General features: G+C 41.7%; 5 protein-coding genes and 1 pseudogene across 7 annotated transcripts; 4 read left to right on the top strand and 2 right to left on the bottom strand.

Moving 5' to 3' along the window:
• Positions 1-7: 7 nt before the first annotated feature.
• Positions 8-2,730, bottom strand: LOC135341689 (uncharacterized). The gene is made up of 2 exons (XM_064538347.1): positions 2,694-2,730; positions 8-2,100 (listed from the first exon to the last, which is right to left on the bottom strand). Exons 1-2 carry the CDS (start codon positions 2,701-2,703, stop codon positions 200-202), a joined length of 1,911 nt encoding a protein of 636 aa, XP_064394417.1. The 5' UTR covers positions 2,704-2,730; the 3' UTR covers positions 8-199.
• Positions 2,731-2,956: 226 nt separating this feature from the next.
• On the top strand, positions 2,957-5,310 carry LOC135341688 (kynureninase-like). 2 transcript variants are annotated; one of them, XM_064538346.1, is made up of 10 exons: positions 2,957-3,218; positions 3,366-3,613; positions 3,705-3,776; positions 3,828-3,902; positions 3,960-4,041; positions 4,103-4,167; positions 4,271-4,499; positions 4,552-4,752; positions 4,829-4,956; positions 5,127-5,310. In XM_064538346.1, exons 1-10 carry the CDS (start codon positions 3,020-3,022, stop codon positions 5,232-5,234), a joined length of 1,407 nt encoding a protein of 468 aa, XP_064394416.1. In that variant the 5' UTR covers positions 2,957-3,019; the 3' UTR covers positions 5,235-5,310. The 2 variants fall into 2 exon arrangements, with proteins under 2 accessions (XP_064394416.1, XP_064394415.1); XM_064538345.1 differs by having other exon boundaries at positions 2,958-3,218; positions 3,360-3,613.
• A 543-nt stretch (positions 5,311-5,853) lies between these two features.
• Positions 5,854-8,539, top strand: LOC135341676 (kynureninase-like). 2 transcript variants are annotated; one of them, XM_064538293.1, is made up of 11 exons: positions 5,854-6,042; positions 6,121-6,322; positions 6,526-6,782; positions 6,851-6,922; positions 6,975-7,049; positions 7,100-7,181; positions 7,246-7,310; positions 7,398-7,626; positions 7,785-7,979; positions 8,163-8,284; positions 8,341-8,539. In XM_064538293.1, exons 2-11 carry the CDS (start codon positions 6,124-6,126, stop codon positions 8,446-8,448), a joined length of 1,404 nt encoding a protein of 467 aa, XP_064394363.1. In that variant the 5' UTR covers positions 5,854-6,042; positions 6,121-6,123; the 3' UTR covers positions 8,449-8,539. The 2 variants fall into 2 exon arrangements, with proteins under 2 accessions (XP_064394363.1, XP_064394362.1); XM_064538292.1 differs by having other exon boundaries at positions 6,099-6,322.
• Positions 8,540-9,109: 570 nt separating this feature from the next.
• Positions 9,110-15,056, top strand: LOC135341665 (protein Aster-B-like). Its single transcript, XM_064538277.1, has 19 exons — positions 9,110-9,273; positions 9,324-9,417; positions 9,840-9,984; positions 10,157-10,260; positions 10,316-10,492; positions 10,751-10,864; positions 11,053-11,152; positions 11,802-11,885; positions 12,158-12,268; positions 12,421-12,564; positions 12,757-12,875; positions 13,015-13,065; positions 13,148-13,289; positions 13,414-13,467; positions 13,596-13,781; positions 14,075-14,159; positions 14,355-14,471; positions 14,578-14,701; positions 14,789-15,056. The coding sequence occupies exons 1-19, from the start codon at positions 9,161-9,163 to the stop codon at positions 14,963-14,965; spliced, it is 2,241 nt and encodes a 746-aa protein (XP_064394347.1). The 5' UTR covers positions 9,110-9,160; the 3' UTR covers positions 14,966-15,056.
• LOC135341683 (uncharacterized) lies at positions 14,955-17,634 on the bottom strand. The gene is made up of 7 exons (XM_064538341.1): positions 17,492-17,634; positions 17,220-17,355; positions 16,498-16,743; positions 15,912-16,082; positions 15,546-15,761; positions 15,223-15,311; positions 14,955-15,160 (listed from the first exon to the last, which is right to left on the bottom strand). The coding sequence occupies exons 2-7, from the start codon at positions 17,352-17,354 to the stop codon at positions 15,118-15,120; spliced, it is 900 nt and encodes a 299-aa protein (XP_064394411.1). The 5' UTR covers position 17,355; positions 17,492-17,634; the 3' UTR covers positions 14,955-15,117.
• A 204-nt stretch (positions 17,635-17,838) lies between these two features.
• Positions 17,839-22,202, top strand: part of LOC135341686 (serine/threonine-protein kinase SIK3 homolog) — a 10,494-nt pseudogene continuing 6,130 nt past the window's right edge.

Below are 22,202 nucleotides of genomic sequence, written 5' to 3'. Positions count from 1 at the left end.
GCGAAAAACATACGAAAAATCTTACAGCAAAAACTCAAATCTACTCACGAACTCGCTATTAACAAAGTATGCAGGTGCATAAAGATCCACTCTAATAACATAATTATACTAAGTCTAAATTGTTATTGTCTCTATATTGTGTATTCTAATTGTGATAGATCTACTGTAACTAAAAGTTTGATCACCATTACTTAATTAATTAACACCTCTGTAAGGCAACACAGGAGATACAATTCACTCTTTCTTCCAAATTCTCTCTTTGCAGGCTATCTATCGCATTAGCTGGGTCATCCATGAATTTGTCACATGTGTTACAAAGCCAAAACAAGAATAGCAAAATTTCAAGCAGCTGTATGGCGATGAAGAGCGTTATCACTGTAAACCATACTAAAGCAAGTATAAACACATAGCTGTTGACAATCACAACAAAAATTCCTCCAATAATAATGTGAATCAAATACCACTCGGCCCCAGGGATGACGTCTATGTTAGTCACATTTAAGTAGCCAATTCCAGCACTTACGAAAAATGATATCTGTAGAGCAGTGTATATTAGGGAGAAAACAATGAAAACAGGATTTCGAAAAGGCAAGAAAAGTTTTGTATTCATACCTGTGTTGACAAAGTTTTCATATTGTCTGTGTAGCAAAGCATTTTTTCTTTCGAGCTTGTTTACTATTTTCTCAAAACCTTCTTGGGTATTTTTGCAAGCTTGTGAGAATTCGATTATCTCCTTACCACCAGGTGTTTGGATAATATTGAGCAAATCGGCTGCGACAGACATTGGACATTCCTGAAACCAAAAGTTTGCATAAATAAAGAAGCTCAACACTCCAGCAATTGGCAAGACACAAACTGCAAAACACATGTAAACAGCCGATGAGGAGGCGACGTAGTTATTTGGTCCTGTTTCGATAGTAGGAAGACGTGGCATGATACTAAGATTGTCCAGCCCTATCTGTGCCCCAACTGCAACTAACATTATAAAATGGCCAATAAGGTGAAGAGTAATATGTACTGAGATAAAGATAACAAAGTATAAAGCTCGTTTGCTTAACTTGCTTTTACTTTCAGAATCATCATTTGATCTAGATGTTTGGGTCTTATGCATGCTGTATACAGCTACAGCCAAAAGCAGTACTCGTGCAATGTACATAAAGAAAGCTGTGGCTATAGTGTCAATTATGAATAGTGCAAATCCAACTCGATCTAGGTGGCCAGCATCAGTCTTGTAGCCTTGACTATCAAAGATTTCAAACAAATCACAAATTAATAATGGTGTAACAATAACCTCTGTTAAAATCATTCGACAGATCTCAGCACTTCTTTTGAGAGCATGACATTTCCTACACTTGCGTTTACTACAAGAAAGGTTTCCACCTTCAGTACCACTTGTTTCTGTTTCGGTATTATAGAGATTTTGGGTATCACCTTCATGGATGCTATTATCACTAGAGTGAGCTTTGCAATTACTGCAAGAACGAAAGAATATGATTGCATCAATGCCAGAAAGTATAAACCCAATGCAAGCAAATCCAAAGTGCACCCAAGTGTATATTGAAACACTCTCTGGTGTACTGATAGCAACAATAGACAAAACCGTTCCAACAGAAAGAAAAACCAACTCACAAATGACCCATATAATCGTCACAATATTTCTTAATTTACTTTCAACATTTGGGAACAAAATATTGTCAACTGCACCAAATCCTCTTCTGCGAGCATTTTTCATGAAGCTGTTCAAAAGCTTAAACGGACTAGTCTCGACAGCTTTAGGAGATTTTCTAACTTCCCTGCAGGAGATTCGGACCTTAAAGCTATAAACCAAGTCCATCAGTGATTCAGATTTGCTGGGGATAAACTCGATTATTTCCCCACCAGTTTCCGTTTCAGGCAAATTCTCGTAAAGATCATCGAAAATCTGAGAATAAACTTCTTTCTCATAGTCGCTATACAGACCACCAGATTTATTTTCATTTTCATTCACTGAAGCTTCATTTTTGATTTCAATTTCTACAGGAACTTCACTGGAGTGAGAAGAACGGTGCTCCTCTAGTTCATCAGGTGTAGCTTTTCCTTCTGACATTGTACCGAATGGACCTGCTAATGAAAATATGTTTACAAAGATTACTTTTATACAGTCTCCCGTCAAGTAGATTCATTACTTCTTATCAACCCTTGATATAAAACCCACCTCCTTTCCGGGAATTATGGCTACTATCTATTGTCTATTGTCATGAATGCTGGCTACTGGCTACTCCCAATGGTGTCAGGTGTCAGACAATGATAATAATAGTAACATTTATCATCCACACAAATTATATACACACACTATATACTCTCAATTTCAGACAATGTGTGTAAAATTTATCACCCACACAAACATACGCACACTACTATAAGTTACATATTAGCTGGCTGCTCCTAATTTCAGACAATGATATCTAGACCTTATAGTAAATTTATCATCCACACAATAATTATATACACACACTACATGGATATTAAGTGTATAATACTCTCAATTTATATCTAGTATGAGTCATACTAGATATAAATTGAGAGTATTATAAAATTGAGTATATAATTGTTAGCATAATAGTTATCAGTAATCACTATTTTGTTATTTTTTATTCTACCACACACACTGTCTCTCTGCTTTCCTATTTTCATGGGTCTTCACAACCACTTACTTCTTTGCATGGGGGTTGTCCAGCGACATACAAACTGCGCGCGCGATTTGTGGCACAACACGCGCCGCAGTTGTGGTGCACAGTAGCCTCGATTCCAGGCCGATTAAAATACGTATTTTAATCGGCCTTGAATCTAGCCTCGATCCCAGGCCGAGTTTTCGCTTTTATAACGGTTAGGCGAACAACTGGTTGTTCGCCTAACCGTTATAAAAGCGAAAACTCGGCCTGGGATCGAGGCTACCTTGAATCGAGCTAGGTGCACAGCTTCCTGGAGTGGCCTATCCAACCACGCCCTACTAGAAAAAGACAGCTAGATTTAGCTGGTGATGGAGGGGTTTCCTTACCTTGAGAGCAAGGAGTCCATTCAGAGCTACCTGGAGTCAGTGGCTGGAGGGGAGGGAGTGGGGCTGGATGACCTCAGGCTAGCAACTACACTGGACAACAGGGACAAACTGGCCTCCTTTAGAGCAAAGTTCTGCTTGCCGACAATCAGTGACATCTGTGAGGGGGAAAAGTTGGCGGCAGGTAACTAATGTACACGTACGTGTGTGTAGCTCCATGTATGTGTTCCATTGCTGAGGAAATTAATGAATAGACGAAATGTTTTGGAGCTGTAAATAATTTATAAGAGTGCATTGTTCGGAAATTCCACATTATCATCTTCAGATATAGACTCTAGCCAAGACTGTGTGTATCTCACTGGTAACTCCCTGGGTCTTCAACCAAAGGGAACGAAGGACTTGATCGTAGCAGATCTGGATAAATGGGCAAAGAAAGGCGTGTATGGTCACTTTCATGACCCAGTTGCCTGGTTACCCATAGAGGACATCGTGGTGGATGAGAGTGCACGGCTAGTGGGAGCTAAACCCATTGAGGTGGTGCCTATGAATGGACTCACCGTCAACTGCCACCTGGCTATGGTGAGGAGTAAGATTGCTTGAATGGGTAACGAGGTCTTCCTATATATAGTTGTCCCTGTCATTGTTTTGATACTTAATTATTACACTATAGGTATCGTTCTACCAGCCCACTAAGGATAGGTTCAAAATCGTGTTGGAGAAGGACAGCTTCCCTTCAGACTTTGTACGTTTGGAGAAATTGAATTGACAATATTCTTATTTTTTTCTATTGCAGTATGCAGTGCAGTCACAGGTTAATTGGCATGGCTATGACCCCAAAGAAGCAATGATAGTAATGGCTCCAAGAGAGGTAAGTGATAATAGGTCACCACATTTACCACCTCCAGTTACCAACAGTTACCCTCAGGGCGAGCACTTTTGGAGGACTGAGGATGTGGTGCAACTGATAGAGGAGCAGGGAGACTCTGTAGCTTTAGTCTGGCTTCCAGGTGAGTCCTCAATTTCATACGTGACAGTACTTGGAAGCAGTATATCATTGTATTTGTAAAGGTGTTCACTACCTGACTGGGTATGTGTTTGACATGGAGGCAATCACTAAAGCAGCTCACAGCAAGGTGAGATTCTGTGTTTCGTAAACTATCTGAGAAAATGTGAGAGACATATAATTGGTGTGAGAGGTCAGTGTCTTACTTTGATTGTCTCTGTTTGCTCCTGCAGGGTTGCTATGTTGGGTTTGACCTTGCTCATGCAGCTGGCAATGTGGAGCTGTGTCTACATGACTGGGGGGTGGACGTTGCTGCTTGGTGTACCTACAAGTACCTCAACAGTGGACCTGGAGGAATCGCAGGATTCTTTGTACACGAGAAACACGCCCACAACCAACAGTTACCACGACTACTGGGATGGTGGAGTCACAATAGAAAAACTCGATTTGATATGTCCAACGGTACGTATCGTATGCAAATGTTAGTGTGTATTATGTCTAATAATGTGCACAGTATTGGATCTTCAGGCCGGGGCCGCTGGGTTCCAACTCTCCAATCCTCCGGTGTTGGAGTGCCTGAGTCTGAAAGCCAGCCTGGACGTGTTTGCTGACACCTCCATGAGAGAACTGACCATCAAGTCCAGGATTCTCACTGGTTACCTGGAGATGCTCATTGAGCATTACCTCACTAAGGAGAAGAGAGAAAATGTAGCAGGTGTGTATTTTCTTTGTAACATGACTGTAATCCCAAAATTCAACTTTAATATAAAATGTAATGTACACGCATACAGCGGACTCTTCAAAATATATGACCATAGTGACCCCCTCTGACCCTAAGAGGCGTGGTGCCCAATTGTCCCTCCAGTTCTCCTTCCCCGTCAAAGAGGTTCATCACCAGCTGGCGAGTAGGGGAGTTGTGGTGAGTACGTACGTTTGTCAGCAGTTTGGTGTCTGGGTTACGTTGCTAGGCTATGGGCAAGGGGTGGTGTGCCAGAAAATTGACGCTATTTTATTTCAACTATAATCTAACTACCATACCAGCAAGATTGTCACACTGTTAGTTATTACCGTTATAATGCTCCCATACAGACGGACCTTCGTAAAGATGGCCACATGAGAGTAGCCCCTGCCCCCCTATACAACTCATTCAAAGATGTCTGGACGTTCTTCAAGACTCTTGAACTAACACTGAAATAGGAATAGCTTTGCATGTGTACATGTATGTGTTTTTGCACTGAAATAACCACTTCCAATACCACATTAATCTTTGTCACTCTCAATTATATAAGCCGAAACAATGGCAAGCAGATCATAAAGCCTTATACCCTTATAATTATAATAATTATTATACTGAGCCAATAAATAAAAAAAAGCGTCTGGCCAGAAACTGCTTAGGGGATAAGTACTACTTTTTAAGGTAGCATAAGTACTGCTTTTCGAGGGCAGCATTACTTTTTAGGGTAGCATAAGTACTGCTTTTCGAGGGCAGCATAAGTACTACTTTGTAGGGTAGCATAAGTACTGCTTTTGCTTTTTAGGGTAGCATAAGTACTGCTTTTGAGGGCAGCATAAGTACTACTTTTTAAGGTAGCATAAGTACTGCTTTTGAGGGCAGCATAAGGTACACCACACCGAGCAGTGTTAGCTACAGAACTCCGGATAAGTAGCGCTCTGATGGATATGATATGGCAGATGCCAGTTTCCCGACACCCACCACCAGCTCCGGAGCCCCATGAATAACCCAAGCGCTACTTTGGGTCATGTATAAAGTGGGCAGTGAATCATTGCTGCAGGACAAGCCCCTCCCTCTCACTCTCTGGCCACACCTCTTTTGAGAAATAACGAGACACTCACAGTGCAGTGCAGTGCTGGCTATAGAGGACCTGGTGAACACAAACAAGGCCTTAATTGGAGGGGAGGTTGATCTAACAAGTATGCAAAGCAGTGGCCTAAATTAAAATTAAAATTTTATTAGTTGAACATCTAACACTTTTATCTCCAGTTGGTGAGTTCTAAACCATAGATAGTAGAGGGGATCTAAACCTTCTGTTATGTGTACAGCATTGTATCAACTGCCTCTCAGCAAATGGAAGGCTTTCCTTACCTTGAGAGCAAGGAGTCCATTCAGAGCTACCTGGAGTCAGTGGCTGGAGGGGAGGGAGTGGGGCTGGATGACCTCAGGCTAGCAACTACACTGGACAACAGGGACAAACTGGCCTCCTTTAGAGCAAAGTTCTGCTTGCCGACAATCGGTGAAATCTTGGAAGGGCAAGTAATAGCTGAAGGTGTGTGCAAGCTGTGTATACTATAGAGATCTAGTATCTACATGGTATTGCTATGTGTTGGGTGAAAAATGTTAGAATTAAATCCCTTGTGCAGAAAAATGAGAAAAAAGCGTTCATCTAGGCACGTATTTTTATTAGCTATAATTAATTAATTATGATCGTGCATGTGTGTGTGTGCTTTCATACAATTATCTGAGCTGCAGGAGTGGACACTGCTCAGGACTGTATGTACTTCAATGGAGTCTCCCTGGGTCTTCAGCCAAAAGGTGCGAGAGAGTTGATCACAAAACATCTCGACAAGTGGGCGTTGCAAGGAATGGAAGGTCACGTGTTTGGGCATAACTCATGGATGCCTGGGTTGGAGGAGATGCTGTCTAGAGGGAGTGCAAAGATTGTTGGAGCTAAACCCATCGAGATAGTGTGTATGAACGGGCTCACTGTCAACTGCCACTTGGCCATGGTGAGTTGTTGGCTTTTAGCTCTAGCTATGTATCATGCAATCCAGATTTGACAACCTTTTAATTATAGGCGTCCTTTTACCAACCCACGAAAGACAGATTCAAGATACTATTGGAGAAGGAAAGCTTCCCTTCAGATTTTGTAAGCCATTCCTTCACTCTGGCAGGAGTTAATTTTCATTCTCATTTTTCAGTATGCAGTGGAGTCACAAATGCGTTGGCATGGCTATGACCCCAAAGAAGCAACGATTTTTGTGTCTCCACGAGAGGTTAGAAAGTCCGATATATGATAGCTGCTGCAATGCTTGCACTCCCGCAGGGCGAGCACTTTTGGAGGACTGAGGATGTGGTGCAACTGATAGAGGAGCAGGGAGACTCTGTAGCTTTAGTCTGGCTTCCAGGTGAGTATATGTAAGACTACATGTTTCAAAAATGATATTTAGACTATCTTATTTTCTCATTAAGGTATTCACTACTTGACTGGCTATGTGTTTGATATGGAGACCATCACAAAAGCAGCTCACAAGAAAGTACGGAGATGGCGTACCCACACAAAATAATAATGCTCTATAATGGACAAATTATCTGCTATAAATAAACCCTATTTGCTCCTGCAGGGTTGCTATGTTGGGTTTGACCTTGCTCATGCAGCTGGCAATGTGGAGCTGTGTCTACATGACTGGGGGGTGGACGTTGCTGTCTGGTGCAGCTACAAGTATCTCAACAGTGGACCTGGAGGAATCGCAGGATTCTTTGTACACGAGAAACACGCCCACAACCAACAGTTACCACGGCTACTGGGATGGTGGAGTCATGAGATGAAAACACGCTTTGTTATGAACAACAGTATGTCTTGTGACGTGTATTGCGTATGTATGTATGTATGTATGTATGTATACCTCTATCTGTGGTGTACCTGGTTTCAACCACAGATATCACATATAATTATTATAGGTTATCATGCAAAGAGTGCTGAATGTAAGGATTCCAAATTCCTCCCACAGTATTGGATCTCCAGGCCGGGGCCGCTGGGTTCCAACTCTCCAATCCTCCGGTGATGGAGTGCCTGAGTCTGAAAGCCAGCCTGGACGTGTTTGCTGACACCTCCATGAGAGAACTGACCACCAAGTCCAGGATTCTCACTGGCTACCTGGAGATGCTCATTGAGCATTACCTCACTAAGGAGAAAGCAAAACCAGGTCAGTGTTTGTGAGGACTTGTGCGTAGTGTATAGATTGCAGTACTGTACAATCTCTACCATGCATAGTACAGTACTTGTATCATTTCATGGTTTTTGTTTGTGTCCACGGGGAGTTCGTCTATTGTTCAAATACTGTATCCCTGGACTCCTATAGTTAGTATAGTTATTGTTCACACTGCAGGCAGTCAGTATGTCACTCTGATATCCCCCTCTGACCCGAAGCAGCGAGGTAATAGTCTCACCCTTCAATTTTCCTTCCCTATGACAGAGGCCTACCAAAGACTCAAAAGCAGAGGTGTTCTGGTAAGCATTGTAATATCGCACCTCCATGAGTGATATCATCTTTGCATCCCATACAGACTGGACTGTGCAGGTTCACCCATACAAGAGTTGCCTTTTCTCCATTGTACAACTCGTTCAAAGACACTTGGAGGTTTTTCCAAATTCTCAAAGAAATAACTGTTTGAAAGTTATGCATGTTTACATGAATGGAAACGCTCACAAATTATTCTGTCACAAATTAATTGTTCTATATAATAATTATGTGTGAAGACAAAATTGCTCATGTCTACATGTCTGAGTGAGCCTTTCCACAATTTCAGTTTTCATGGGTGGAGTAGTCCTAGTCCACATATAAAAAGAATTTTTTTTTGTGCCTAAAAATGCATTATAGTGTGTGGGTGGAGATACGGACACTCATAGCTAATAATAATGTGACAGGGCCTAGGAAAACAACCCTTATGGAGCAAACTAATAATGTTCAGTACACTACAAAGTAAAATATTTAGAGCTATTTTAGGATTTTGGTTTTCTTTCATAAGAAGTAACTTCAATATCTCCTCTAACTTAAAAAAAAATTTTTTATCCGAAAAGTTTTTTGTATAGCCGTTACAAGGCAGCCATTGAATTTTTTCATGCTGTTCTTGTATGCGAATAGAACTTGGAATATTAGTTTCTCAAAACGGTAGGTCAATACTGTCCCCCTTTCACCCGAAAATATTTTAGGGTAGGAAGGTGCAAAGTGAGTGATATTGTAATCAATTTGAAGCTTAAGCACTGCTTTATTTAATTAAGCAATAAAATACAATTAATTAGTTTGCTCCATAAGGGTTGTTTTCCTAGGCCCTGTCACGCTTATTTACGAGACGATCCTTAGGAAGATTAACTTTCCAGTTGAGAATGGCCTCTAGCACTTCTCTCCCTAGCCCTGTCAACGAGCCCTCACCTGCTGTTGTAATTAGGCAGTCCTCTGTGGGAGATACTCTTGAGCCCCTGCCAAGCAACAGGAGGCCGTACGTGCAGCTAGTATACACCAGATACACACACATCCATTATCTTGTAGGAATCTGTCCACCTCTGATGAGCAATCTGTTGAAAGTCTAAGTGTTGAGACAGACAGCAGCAAGTCGAGGTCCAAGGATAAGGATAAGAAAGGGGTAAGCACGATTGCAGATGGTATAAGAGTTTGGTGTGGCTCCAAGCCATTTATTAGTCTTGCCACGCCCTCCCTAAACTTTGTATCTGGAATTCGAGACTAGCCACATTTATAGGGGTGGATAACACGCTTGACCAAACAAAGATACTTGTTAAAAGTCAATTCTTGTGTTCGAGGTCAATTTTGTGCTTGTGGTATCACATCACATCACCTTATCACTGTTATCAACCCACAAAACCTCCAGACAATGCTTTTAGGTTCCTCGATAATTATACGTACATGTAGTAGGACTCCATTAACTAAATCACAGCTGAGCATTCCATGCTGGATGATCATGGAAGCCAACAATTCCCCCCCCCCCATACATTTTGTATATCCTCTCAAAACACCCACACAGACACCCACCCACACACACACGCACAGGGACACAAGCATGCACACTCACAGTTCTTCTCTCCTCGAAAGGGTGGTGCTCTGATGAACATATTCTCAGCCTCTCACAGACACAAGAACTCTGAGCTCCACAAGATCTTCACTTCTCTTCCTGGTGATGAACTTCTCATTGATGGTACGTGACTACTGTGTATCCTGCATCAGTCTCCTAGCTAAATCTTTTGTTGACACTTGACAGCTTTCATTGCATGTCAGTCAGTGGGAAGCGCTCCCTTGAGGATAGTACTCATTCAATAACCTCCCTAATAATCACTCACACGTACCCCATTCACCACCCACCGTCACAGACTACTCATGTGCTTTTCAGAGGGACATTCTAATCCATGGTCGACTGTATCTCACCCAGAGCTGGATCTGTTTCTATGCCAACATCTTCTCATGGGAAACATTGGTAAACTGCTGTACTTAAATTTGCATGAAACATTTTTTATTGCGTTTTTCTGCAGCTGACGATTCCATTTCTGAGTGTCCAGGCTATAACTAAAGAGAAGACAGCTCTAGTCATTCCCAATGCTATCCAGGTCTCCACAACTAATGAGAAGTATGGTTTCTCTTCACTGGGCAATCGAGACATGTCCTACAACATTATTTTCAAGTGTTGGCAGAATGTTCTGCTTGAGAAGGTAAGGATGTACATGTCATTCATTACATATTCACATAGCTACACCTCTGCTTACATGTACCGTACATATATGGCCTTTAGGCCACAATTAGATACACGTACTTTAACTGACCATTCCACAATATAATTTTTTTAAGCTACAGACTGCAAAGTTGTATAAGCAATAGTCAGTTAATATCGCCAGAATGCACTCCTGATATGATCGTTTATATAGCCCAAATCAGTGCAATTTTTAAAAGTTGTGTTTGCTTCACTGCAGGCAATATCCCCATTGGGTCTGGTCCAGGCTGCTCGTAAGGCAAGGGGAGAGTCAACGGACGTGGGATCAGAGGAGGAACTGTGGGGGAAACACAAGGATGAAGCAGCACACGTGGTGAGTTATCTGTGAGGGTACTCTAAAACTACTGTGTACTATTCTACTACTGCTATTCTTCCCCTTTCTTCCCCACTATCCCCTACTCTTTCCTACTCTCATTCTACTCTAGCTGTTGAGCTCTTACTAGGAGAATTAGTAGGTGTTCATCTGTGACATTTACTTTTGATATGCTTTCTCTTCGCTAGCACCCGGCGATGTCACTGCCAACTCATCTTGAGATTGGAGTGCTACCTCCTACGTCTGTATCACTAGAAAATTCCAAGAGCTCTAGTGACTCTACAGATGGTGAGTATGATTATAAATATCACCAAGGGCATAGTATTAAATCGTAGACATTACTATTACATCCATGTGTTTGGGACGGGACTATTCTAAGAAAGATATCAACTATGGAGTTGTGTCTAGTATAAGCACAGCAGAGTTAACTCATGAGCTAGTGGTTATCAGGTGATATCTTAACTAGCTAGCTATGGCGAAAAGAAAGATGCTTGTTGCCTTCTTTCACAAGTCAGGCGTCTCTCATCTATTGCAAGGTTAGCAGATGGAGTTTCTAGAACACTTGGTTGTAGGAGGTTACATCATAGCTATCATCATTTTCGTATTCTCCTAGCGTCCTTTGATTATCATAATTTATTATACCGGTGTAGTGAATAGTTGATTTATGGTCAAAAAAATTGTTACAAAACTGTTTCTATATCAACGACCCTTAGCATAATATGAGCTGTGTAAAGTTAAGTTAAACCTATAATACAGTTCAGTTGAATGATAGCCTTTTTGTACTGTGCATTTACTTGTGTTTTTAATGGGTTGTTGCTTATATTAATTTTTATCATCACTGTTCATACATGTAGTTCATACATGTGCGCACGTATAATAGTTTGAGAAGATGCGTCTGAGGAAGAGTTAGATCTTGTGCTTACATTACTCCCTGCAGGAGCAGCTAGGGCTCAGGGGGGCGGGGCAGCAGCAGTGGAGCAGTCTAGAGAGACTACATCTGGTCAATCGGATAAAATCGAAGGTTAGATATTTACTTCTACTGCTGCTAAATAGGTGCCATAATTCAGTTGTGCATGGTTCATTTGTAGTGTATTGTGTCCACTGTTGAGTCTTTAAGTTTAAGCTGCTGTGTGTACACCATGTGATAGGTCTTCCTTAGAGCTAATAAATGTGTGTTTTAGTTTTGAAATTAAAAATGATGTCCAGCCATTGTATTATAGCAATTGTTTTTTCTCTATTATAGAAGGCTTAGCCTGTACACTTATCAATTTAACGTTTTGTGTGTTTTTTTAGAAGGAGCTACTGGACTGCTCTCCTCCCGTCCCAGTGCAGAGGTTATCTCTGTCGGAGGAGAGAGCATCGCCAGCTCGGAGTACGAGACAGTATCTCTCTTTGAGGACACTGGTCAGTTTGTGGGACATTGTGTAATTTGCTTGCATGTGTGTGAAATGCTCCTATCACAGTTACACTAGTAAAGATTAGAGCATAAAAATTCAACCGAAACATTGAGAATTTACCCTCAAAGTAAAGAATTATACTCCTTCTGTAATGTCCAGGTGAGGTGTCGTGTGGGTGTTCCGAGCACCTGGGCAGAACCATCATCAACGAGCTGTACAACTGTGACGTGGAGACCATCTTTCAACTCATCTTCACTGACAATGAGTTCATTCGAAATTTCTTCAAGAGCCAAAAACAGTTCAGTAAGTCGTCCCTAGCTCCTCCACACGCTTCCTTACAGGCACTCATAGATCAGTGAAAGGCAGGAAAATTTCGAATAAATCAAAGGCTTGAATTTCTTTCTGTGAGAGCCTGTAGTGACTAGTGCTAACTTTTTCCACAAAGAGTATAACCTGCTTCCCCCTCCCCCCCCCCCTCCATCTACACCTGCACAGACATAGTGATAGGTGAATGGCAGTCTCAGTCGGACAGCTCTAGGGAACGTGAACTTTCCTACACCATCTCTCTCAACTACTCGTTCGGTCCAAAGTTCAGCCACACCACGGAGAGACAGGTGAGCACTGGTAATATAGCACCGAGTAAGAATCACCAGCCATAAATTATACATTCAGTACGTGTATTTGCCAATTTGGCGCTACATGTACACGTACATGACCACAATACATTGCTTAATTTTTTTTCTCGTTTTGTAGGTGTACTCCAAGATGTGTCAGCCTGGAATTAAGCACATTGTGGACGCAGACGTAACTTAAAAGTTTTTTTTACTTACTAACTTAACTGCACACACACACACACACACACACACACACACACACACACACACAGGTTGTAAACCACAACATCCCGTACAGTGACACATTCTACGTGGCCTGTCGCTACTGCATCACCAGAGTAGCAAATAAGCAGTCCAGACTCAGACTAACAGCATCAATCAAATTCAAGAAATCCTGCTGGGGCCTTGTCAAGAGTAGGTTGACTAAATGTAGCTAGTGTCTACATGTATTCTATTACTACTGTAGCTCTATAAGTCTAACTTGGCTGGTGCAGTAGCTAAGTGTATTAGTTGAAGTCCTAATTGTTTTTGGCCGCAGATCTGATTGAAAGAAATGTTGGTGATGGACTGGGAACACACTACTCTCATATGGGTGAGAACACTGCACCTCTCAATTCTGCCGTCCCTTAGAGTACTAAAGTACATCGATCAGGACTGTTCCATTATAACTTTACCATCATCCACACCCACCCACACACACACACACACACACACACACAGACGCATCCCTGAAAGAGCACATAGCCACCCTTCCTGAGAAGCCCAAGCGTAGCCGCCGTCACCGCTCCCGCAAGCTAAGCAAGAAGGCGACCACTCCAATGAGACTGACCGGCCTTTCTTCTACCACTGAGGAAACTAGGACCTTGCACAGAGTATCCCTCCCCCATCCTCCTCCAATAAAGCCAGGTCAGTGTCTACTCCTGCTGGTACATAGTAGCTTCGATAATGCTATAACAGTGTGTTTAGGTCAAATTGCTTTCAACCCTAAATCTGCCCTAGTGTGATTAGCCTATTCCAAGAGATAGCTCTCATAACTTGAGATAGGATTGTCCAATTTATGATGATTTATATAGAAAGTCCTTACAGCCTCATATGTTACACGCTGCACCAATGTTTAAAAACAATTTCCGATACCCCTCTGAATTGTGTGGAGAGTTTGGAACTCAGCAAAATCAGTTGATATGCCCCCCTCCTCCCAGAACTGAGGACCCCACCCATGACACCTGTTCCCACCCACAACAAGGAAGGCTCCCTCCCCAGGGTCAACCTGGCACTCACTCTGCTGTAAGTCAGCAGCTTTGAGTCTAAGGACTTGCATTAGTTTATGTGGAGTCAGCAGCTTTGAGTCTAAGGACTTGTATTAGTTTATGTGGAGTCAGCACACACTGTCCTTTGTACCTGTCTTTAGGAGCATTAATGTGTATGCATGCAGAATGACTGTGTATGTTGATGTAACGATGGCTGTTTCCTTTCTCGCAGACTGGTAATTCTGGTGGCATCGAATGTGCTCCTCTACCAACAACTGACCGGCTACACTGTGACCACACCTACTACCTCCCAACTACCCACCACCACCACTAAGACCTACCAGCCCCTGTGAGTTGAGGACTAGTAGACGTCTTTATAGTTTCCGATCATTTAGGTAGCCATGCACTTGTGGGAAACACCCTTAAAAAATTAAGAACGTTTTATCTTTTGGCAGAGAACAATGGCCAACTACCCAAGATCAATGGATTAGTCTGGTTCATGAAGTAATCGACAAAAGAGATGAAGAAGTTAACCACTGGAAGAAGACAATCACCGGCCTTGTTCGTGAGCTAGAGAAGGTTAAGAGAAATGTTATAGTAGTAGTATTAGTTATGCCTCCATCAAAGTGAGGTTGTTATACTGTTACAAAGTGTTGTCTTGTTCAGGTTGAAGTAGCTGTGTCTGGCACAAAGAACCAACTACTGAACAGTCTAGTGAGAGAGGCCAAGGAACAGAGCGACCTGTTCAACCGGTTCCAGTCGTTAACACAGGGGGCGGGCAAACCAGGAGGCCACACCCCCACTAGCAACCAGGGTGATCAGGCTGAACGTGTTGAATTATAACTGTATGAACAATATGTTAGTATTATTATTATATTCATGTTTTTCTATATTTTAATAAATTTTGGGTTAACCAAATTTGTGAACATAATAATATTATATGGTAAATGCTGTGAAGTACTAAATGAAATGAAGTACTAAATGAAATATGACTATTATAGATCTGGATTGTGTGCTTTAGTCCGTAGCATTCCTTGCCTGCAGGAAAAAAAAAAGAGAAAATAAATACGCAATAATAATAAGAAATAGAGAGAGCTTACAGTAGAGTGTTGACTTGTTGGAGCTCTTCCATTTTCTTCTCAGCCTTGACTAACCATTCATGGTATCGCTGCCCCCATTGCTTCCGTATCTGAGGATGCGTGGGTGTGAGCATGATCAAACAGGGGCTAATATGAACATCACTTGTGATCTGTACTAGACTATACATACATTGTACATGTACATTGTCTTTAGAATCACAGTGAATAGAAAACAAAAAGTATATGGACATGGACATACATTATTATAAAATAACATTAGTATGTTAACAATGATTAAAACCATATGCATGACATTGTGTATATTTAATGTACGGAGGGCTCACCTCGTTCTTTAGTGCCTCTTCCCTCTCTGTCCACTTTGCCTCCTTGATGCTGAGGTCCTCCAGGAGTGTCTCACACTTGCCCTGCAAGAGAAGGTTGCTGTCTCTCAGTCGCTGGTTCATGGATACCAGCTGCCCCAGCTTCTCCCTCAGCTCATCACTCTCCCCCCTCACTCTCTCACACTCACACAGAACCTCTGAGCACTGCTCACATTCAGTCTGTGCATGTACACAAGTATCTCTGTTACTGGCAAATCATTGTTGATAATTATGTGTATTGTGGATTTTTGCAAATGACTAAAATCAACACCACAATCTGGAATGCTATAGCTACATGTACTCCCCAGTTGGCATAAGGCTATAATTTACTTTGATTTGGTCTTCCTTTATTTTATTCACGCTTTCCCTCAATGCACTGAGCTGTGATTGTGACTTCTCCCTGAGAGTGTTCATCTCTGTCTCGTGTTGAATCACCAAGTTCTCACGTTGCTTGTCGTGGCTGGCCCTCTCTGCAAGGAGCTCCCTGTCCAGACACCCCACCTGCAAGACGACAATATACAATGCAGGATTGTTCTAGCATTGGTATGTATATGTACTGTATAGACTATTACAAGTACATCAACTTGAACATGGGACATAATTATGTGCCCAAATTCTCAAGACGTTTGGCCTCTGGCCCTAGAGTATTCCAGGAATTTAGTTTTTGCGTCCTGTTACGATCGAATTACTTAGAAACACACCAAAGAGGTCACTTGTAACTGGTATTTTTGGCTAGGAAGGTACCAATCACATTTACCAAGAAAGTGTTCCAAGTATTACTTTGGCAGCCGAGAAACCCCTGGAATCTTTCTGTTATGGCTTGATATACAATGTGCTAATTAATGTGTCCTGTATATAGAGCCACATAGATGCCGAGTGTGCAATATAACTGATACCACTTCCCCCAGAGCTGTACCTGCTTCCGTAGTTCTTTTAGTTGAGCAAGCATGTCACTACCTCCATGATTGCAAGCACTCTGTGTGGGTGTGGGTTCTTGTAATGAACCTGTAGACGGTCGACTATCAAGAGAACTGTAATAACGTCTGCCTAGTTTGGGTGAAGACACTCTGACATGCTCCACCTCTCTACGTACTATGGTTGTGCTCTTGGCCTTTCTTAGAGAGTCCAGTCGATGTTTGAGAGTGCTCAACTCTAACTCCAACTGCAGAGAAAACAAACGTCAACAACTGAGGGTGTTTATTGTCATTCCAACAGAGATTAGCTTAGTGACGTCAAGGAATGATTAGATGTTCGTAGACACCTAATAGAGGCCATAGTAATGTGTGAGCCTTAGAGTCACCTGCATGCATGCTGCATGCCATGCTGAAAACACATTTACCTATGCAGTAGCTTATAAGGATATGCATAGATATAAATATTATTATGATTATGTGATTATGTGATTATGTGGATCTATAGCTAGCTACCAGTAACAAACCTAATTTGAATAGGAAATTGAATAGGGAGTCGGACTTAACAAAGGAATGAAAGTGGGTACTTCCTGTACTTACACCCCAAACAACATGCATGGGCTATACACATGTTCTCATAGTAGCCAACCAACAACAGGTAAACACATAGGGGGATATTGTATAGAAAATGTTCAAGAAAAGGAAATAATGGCTGGCACAATTATACCGATCGTATCCTTGACTTGTAGGCAACCTCATTTTGTTTCATGGTTTCAAATTCTCTGCTGTCGCTGAGGACAGAGAACCCTGCTGATATTGGCTTGGCACTACGTGGATGTCTTGACTTGCTCCGATTAGACATTCTGTACAAAAACAGTTGTATGTAACCAGGCAACACAGGGCAAATTATTGGCAGACAAACAGTGTATTTTGCACATGCTGAAATTGGTTAGGAGGTCACTAGACTCACTACAAGTGGTGTGTACACACTTAACTTACCTCAGCCAGCTCAACGTAGCTGAATGGCTTCAGGTGTAGTAATGACGTATCTATCTGCTCCAGTTTATTTACTCAGCTACCAAGAATTTAATTAGCCCTAATTAGACGAAAACTGTACCCTTTCCCTAGTTAGTTATCTGAGAGTTCGAGTGTCGTGTAGTGTCAAGATCTCTGTATCTACCACAGGACACGGTCTACAGGAAGTGTTGCTCAAGACTATATCTACCTAAAGTGACAAGATGTCTTCATGTTAAACTAGACAGGATCCCTGAAGTTATCTGTGTTGGTACCAAGTGATCTGTTTGTTTGGAAGAGCTCTGCATCACACACAAGACTATACTATTCTGCCCTATAAACTAGAGCCTGGAAAGACACACAGCTGCATAGTTCACTGCTAGTAACATACTATACTAGTGTATTGTTTACTGTTTGAGAAGAACGAATCAACGATCATTTTACCATCTCTGTGTTTGAAAAAGAGAATTACAAAGTAAGTACTAGCCAGGTGTACTTGGTTGGAGTGTGGACACACTCTAACACATGCTGCACAGTGTATATCCACACACTATATTATTATAGAGCTGAATTCATTAGTCTTGTTATTTTCTACAGTACAAGAACTTGTATACTTAATTACTTTTGACAAGTAAATGTAACCATAACATGTAATTGAGGTCAATATATCGTATGAACCCTTTCACATATTCTGTAATCGCATCCAAACAACACCATTTTCTGTAAGCGGTTTTTAGTAGATGAGGGTAAAGCCCACTTTGTGAGCTCATTGACTAAGGAAACACCACAGTGTGCAACTAAAGTTAGCCCCTAACCCATCCATGTGACAAACAAGAAAGTTTTACATGCATATACAATTTCCTGCATATTACAATAAAACTATTACCATTGTGGTGGTTGGTGTTTTGTGATGCTAACTTTAATAGGTAAAAATGCAATAAGGACACTTTTAGCAGCCCAAGCAATGCAACTCTGGGGTGATTTCAGACTGGTAGCTAGACCAATTTAGAGTGACCTTTGCTCTATCAAAGTCATCTCTTTACAGTTATTAAGTTATTATATCATTATAAGAGCTTCTTGGAAAATTGGCACTAGGTCACCTGCACCCACAGAATGTGTTTTTGCCACCTTGAATGGAAACCCTCATGAGTTATTACGTAAGACAACAAGCTAGTACGCTGATTGTGGTTCGCTCTACTGAATTACCCACATGCTCACATGCATTGGCTATAAGTACCTGTGGTTTCTAGGGTTATTAATGGTGGTGTGAGGATACAAGCTGACCTACGCTCTGGTGCTCTCAGGGTGTTCTCAGTGCACATGTATACGAGTGTGCGTGTTTGCTAGATGTGTGTGTGTGTGAGCGAGTGCATATATAAGGTGTGTTGCAATGTAGGGGTGTAGTGTGTCAGGCAATGTTTTGGTATGTTGCATGTTATATACATGTGTATGGCTGCATAGCTGCCCTCTGTTTAAAATTGATTTCATTAGCTTAAAATTGGTTTATTTTTCATTGCATACCAGCAGGTGATCTAAATTTGAACTGTTGACAGTTGTGACTGTGAGCTTATTAAAATATTCATACACTCAATGGGAGATGAATTTCTGTGAATTTTCACCTATTAGTGTATTCACTGTATCATGCTAGCTGCTGTATATGTGACTGGGAACAAAGTTCACTAGTGATTACGCCTGAGGGGGACAGCTGCAATGTAGACCCAACTAGGTTACAGTGTCCTCCACACACACATACACACACGCACACGCACACACACGCACACACACACACACACACACACACACACACACACACACACAGACATGGCCAACGGTGTATCACAGGAGGCTACTCAAATCGGATTTTACCAGTTCGAGAAAGTCATCGGGAAAGGCAACTTTGCTGTAGTGAAGCTGGCCACTCACACTATCACGGATGTTAAGGTACAGTCCAACTTGTATACGCTTCACTGGAATGGCTGCCACATGCACTAATTAAGCAACTTAGTGACGGATTGTCAATTGTATTAATTATGAAGGTAGCAACATCAATAGTTTCCAAATCAACAAATCAGGCACCTCAGCCAAATGAATTAAGCGATGCTCTGTTTACAATTACTAGAACTAGAACAAAATAACACAACAATATTTTCTGTTTAGAAGGGAAACAAGGATTGTTATGTTGTGACAACCGTATAGAGGTATTTCTCTCGGACTACACGTAATGTACATGTGTAGGAACTTTTGCACATACAGTTACAGATAGCCATGTATATTAAGATATAATTATACAGCCAATTTCAAGTGCTAGCCTACCTAGTTACCCCCTCCTCTTGACACAGGTGGCAATCAAGATTATCGACAAGACAAGGCTGGACACAGAGAACCGAAGGAAGGTGGCCAGAGAGGTGGAGATCATGAAGCTGTTGGAACACCCACACATCGTTCGCCTCTATCAGGTGTGCAGAAACTCAATCTTGATAATCTTACTTTTTAAAAATCGTATTCTGTAAGCAACTGTAATGTAGAGCCTATGAATGGCATGCATGGTCAGTGTAGGAACTGTGAAACCACAAATAGACTGTGGTGCACCAAGTTGTCAGGCTGGTAAATATATAATTTCGGAGAATAATTATAGCCATCCTACTGTAGCCATACTGGTCTGGTCTCACTCCTTCCCCTTCAAACTATGGATGCTTATATTGACTGTGAAAGTCTTTAAGTTAAACTTGTGCTGTGTAGGAGCATTGGTCTTGTTACAGTGGTCCCCACACACACAGGGTACTATGTGCCAGCCTCTCTGTGTTAGACTGACTGGTGCCTACTGATTCCAGGCCAGACAGGTCCTACATAACGACTCAATTAAAGTTTAATTGATTTTTAAGAGCTCTGTTATTCTATACATTGAAGCTGGATGTGTTCTTGTGTGCATACCGTTTATGATGTATGTACACATTCAATATAAACCCACTCACTTTCAATGGAAAATATGTGCTTGGGGGGGAGGAGGGCCATGAAACATTATAGAGTGATTTCTGATTGCGAATTTTCCACGAATCACTATCTATATATACATGTAGTTCATGCTTTGTCTTGTATAAGGTGATGTGTCAATAGAGCTCATGAATTAAGGCACTTCAAAGGGGTCCCTGTGAATATTTCCTTACCACACACAGTCATGGTTGGTACAGCACTATGGTTACCTATGGTTACCTATGGGTACATAATTAGTGTGTGTGGTTGTAAGAGGATACGCTATTTATGCTTTAGAATTATGGGGCCATTGACTGTTAGTGATGTAGTGATTTGGCAAGCCCCTGATGTCTTGTTTAAAATAATTCCGGTGTGAGGTTACAAATGATTCAAGTTCTTTGCAGCTGTAACAATGAGTAATATCGTATTCTCTGCCTGCTATGAATAGCCTGACTGTCAATGATTATACTACTCAGCCATGTGTGATTCAAAGTGCCCAAATATAGCACAAGTGAGTGCATGGGGCATGAGGTATAGCATCAGTATACACACCATGGAAGTACAACACCTGATTGAGACTTCCAGTGTCCATTGTACTCCACACAGTGTCATTACCTATGACAATGACAATAACAATAAAGTTGCCTTCCTGTGTAAGGTGACCACTTCAGAACCATAGCTAGCATTCCAGGGAGCCTTATAAGTTCAGTGTGCATGCCAAATATCACTGGAGAAGTTGCCGTGGAGAATTCACCCTTTAAATGATACCACTATAGTCTTGTATGTGTAGTGTGTTCTTAACCATTTGATCTAACTACTTTGTGTAACCACCCGTGAGGTCCACCTGCCCTCTCATTAGCTCAGGGAGAGGTTGTACACACATTCACGTCATTGAGGTTTGTTGTTTGTGCAGGTCATGGAGACTGAGAGACACCTCTACCTGGTGACAGAATATGCTAGCAAGGGAGAGATCTTTGGTGAGTGAATATAATTGTTGTGCTCTACGTGACAGGGTCCAATATTCAACTGTGTAAACTTGTTAGCAGTTGGATGGTTACCATTGCAATTTCAAACAGCATGTCTACAAGTGTTCTTTGAGTTAGTCTTATTTCCCATGGCTTGAAATGGCTGCCTCTGTGTACTACAAGCCATTAACATTCCTATATTGATAAATTGGATATGTACAAGTAGCAGAGTGTGCATTAGTGTACTGACTGGCAGGAAGACCCAAAGGCTCTAGACTAGTGCTGTACCTGATACAGCATGTGTATTGGCAGGGGACACACCTAATGTGGCTGTGCTGGGGCAGAATGCGTACTAGTGTACTAGTGTAGGCAGGCAGACCCACTGGCTCTAGTGCTGACAGAGCAGTGCGGCTGGGAGGAAGGTGGGCCACTATTGGATGCCTCATGGCTACTGTTTAATCGAATTAAGTGGTTAGCTAGGCATCCAGGGAATGGGGGCATTAATAGGCTAAAGGGACATCAAAGAGGCTTTGAACTGTTTTAGTAATAAGATACCTGTAGCTAATGATTCAATGTCATTCAGTACAAATTGACATCAGCTTAGTGTGTACAGGCGGCCAGAGAATGGGAAGCATGAGCATATAGTACACATGTAGGATTGTGTCAAGGATTGTGTCAAGTCTTGTTAACTGCTCTACATGGTCAGGGGACAGAATGTTCATGTATTCCATACGTTGTGCTCACTAGTGATGTCTTGTTAG

This window comes from Halichondria panicea, chromosome 9 (assembly GCF_963675165.1).
Source record: "Halichondria panicea chromosome 9, odHalPani1.1, whole genome shotgun sequence".
Lineage (NCBI taxonomy): Eukaryota > Metazoa > Porifera > Demospongiae > Suberitida > Halichondriidae > Halichondria > Halichondria panicea.
Note: the sequence above shows the minus strand (reverse complement) of the source record. Positions and strands in the feature narration are given on the sequence as shown.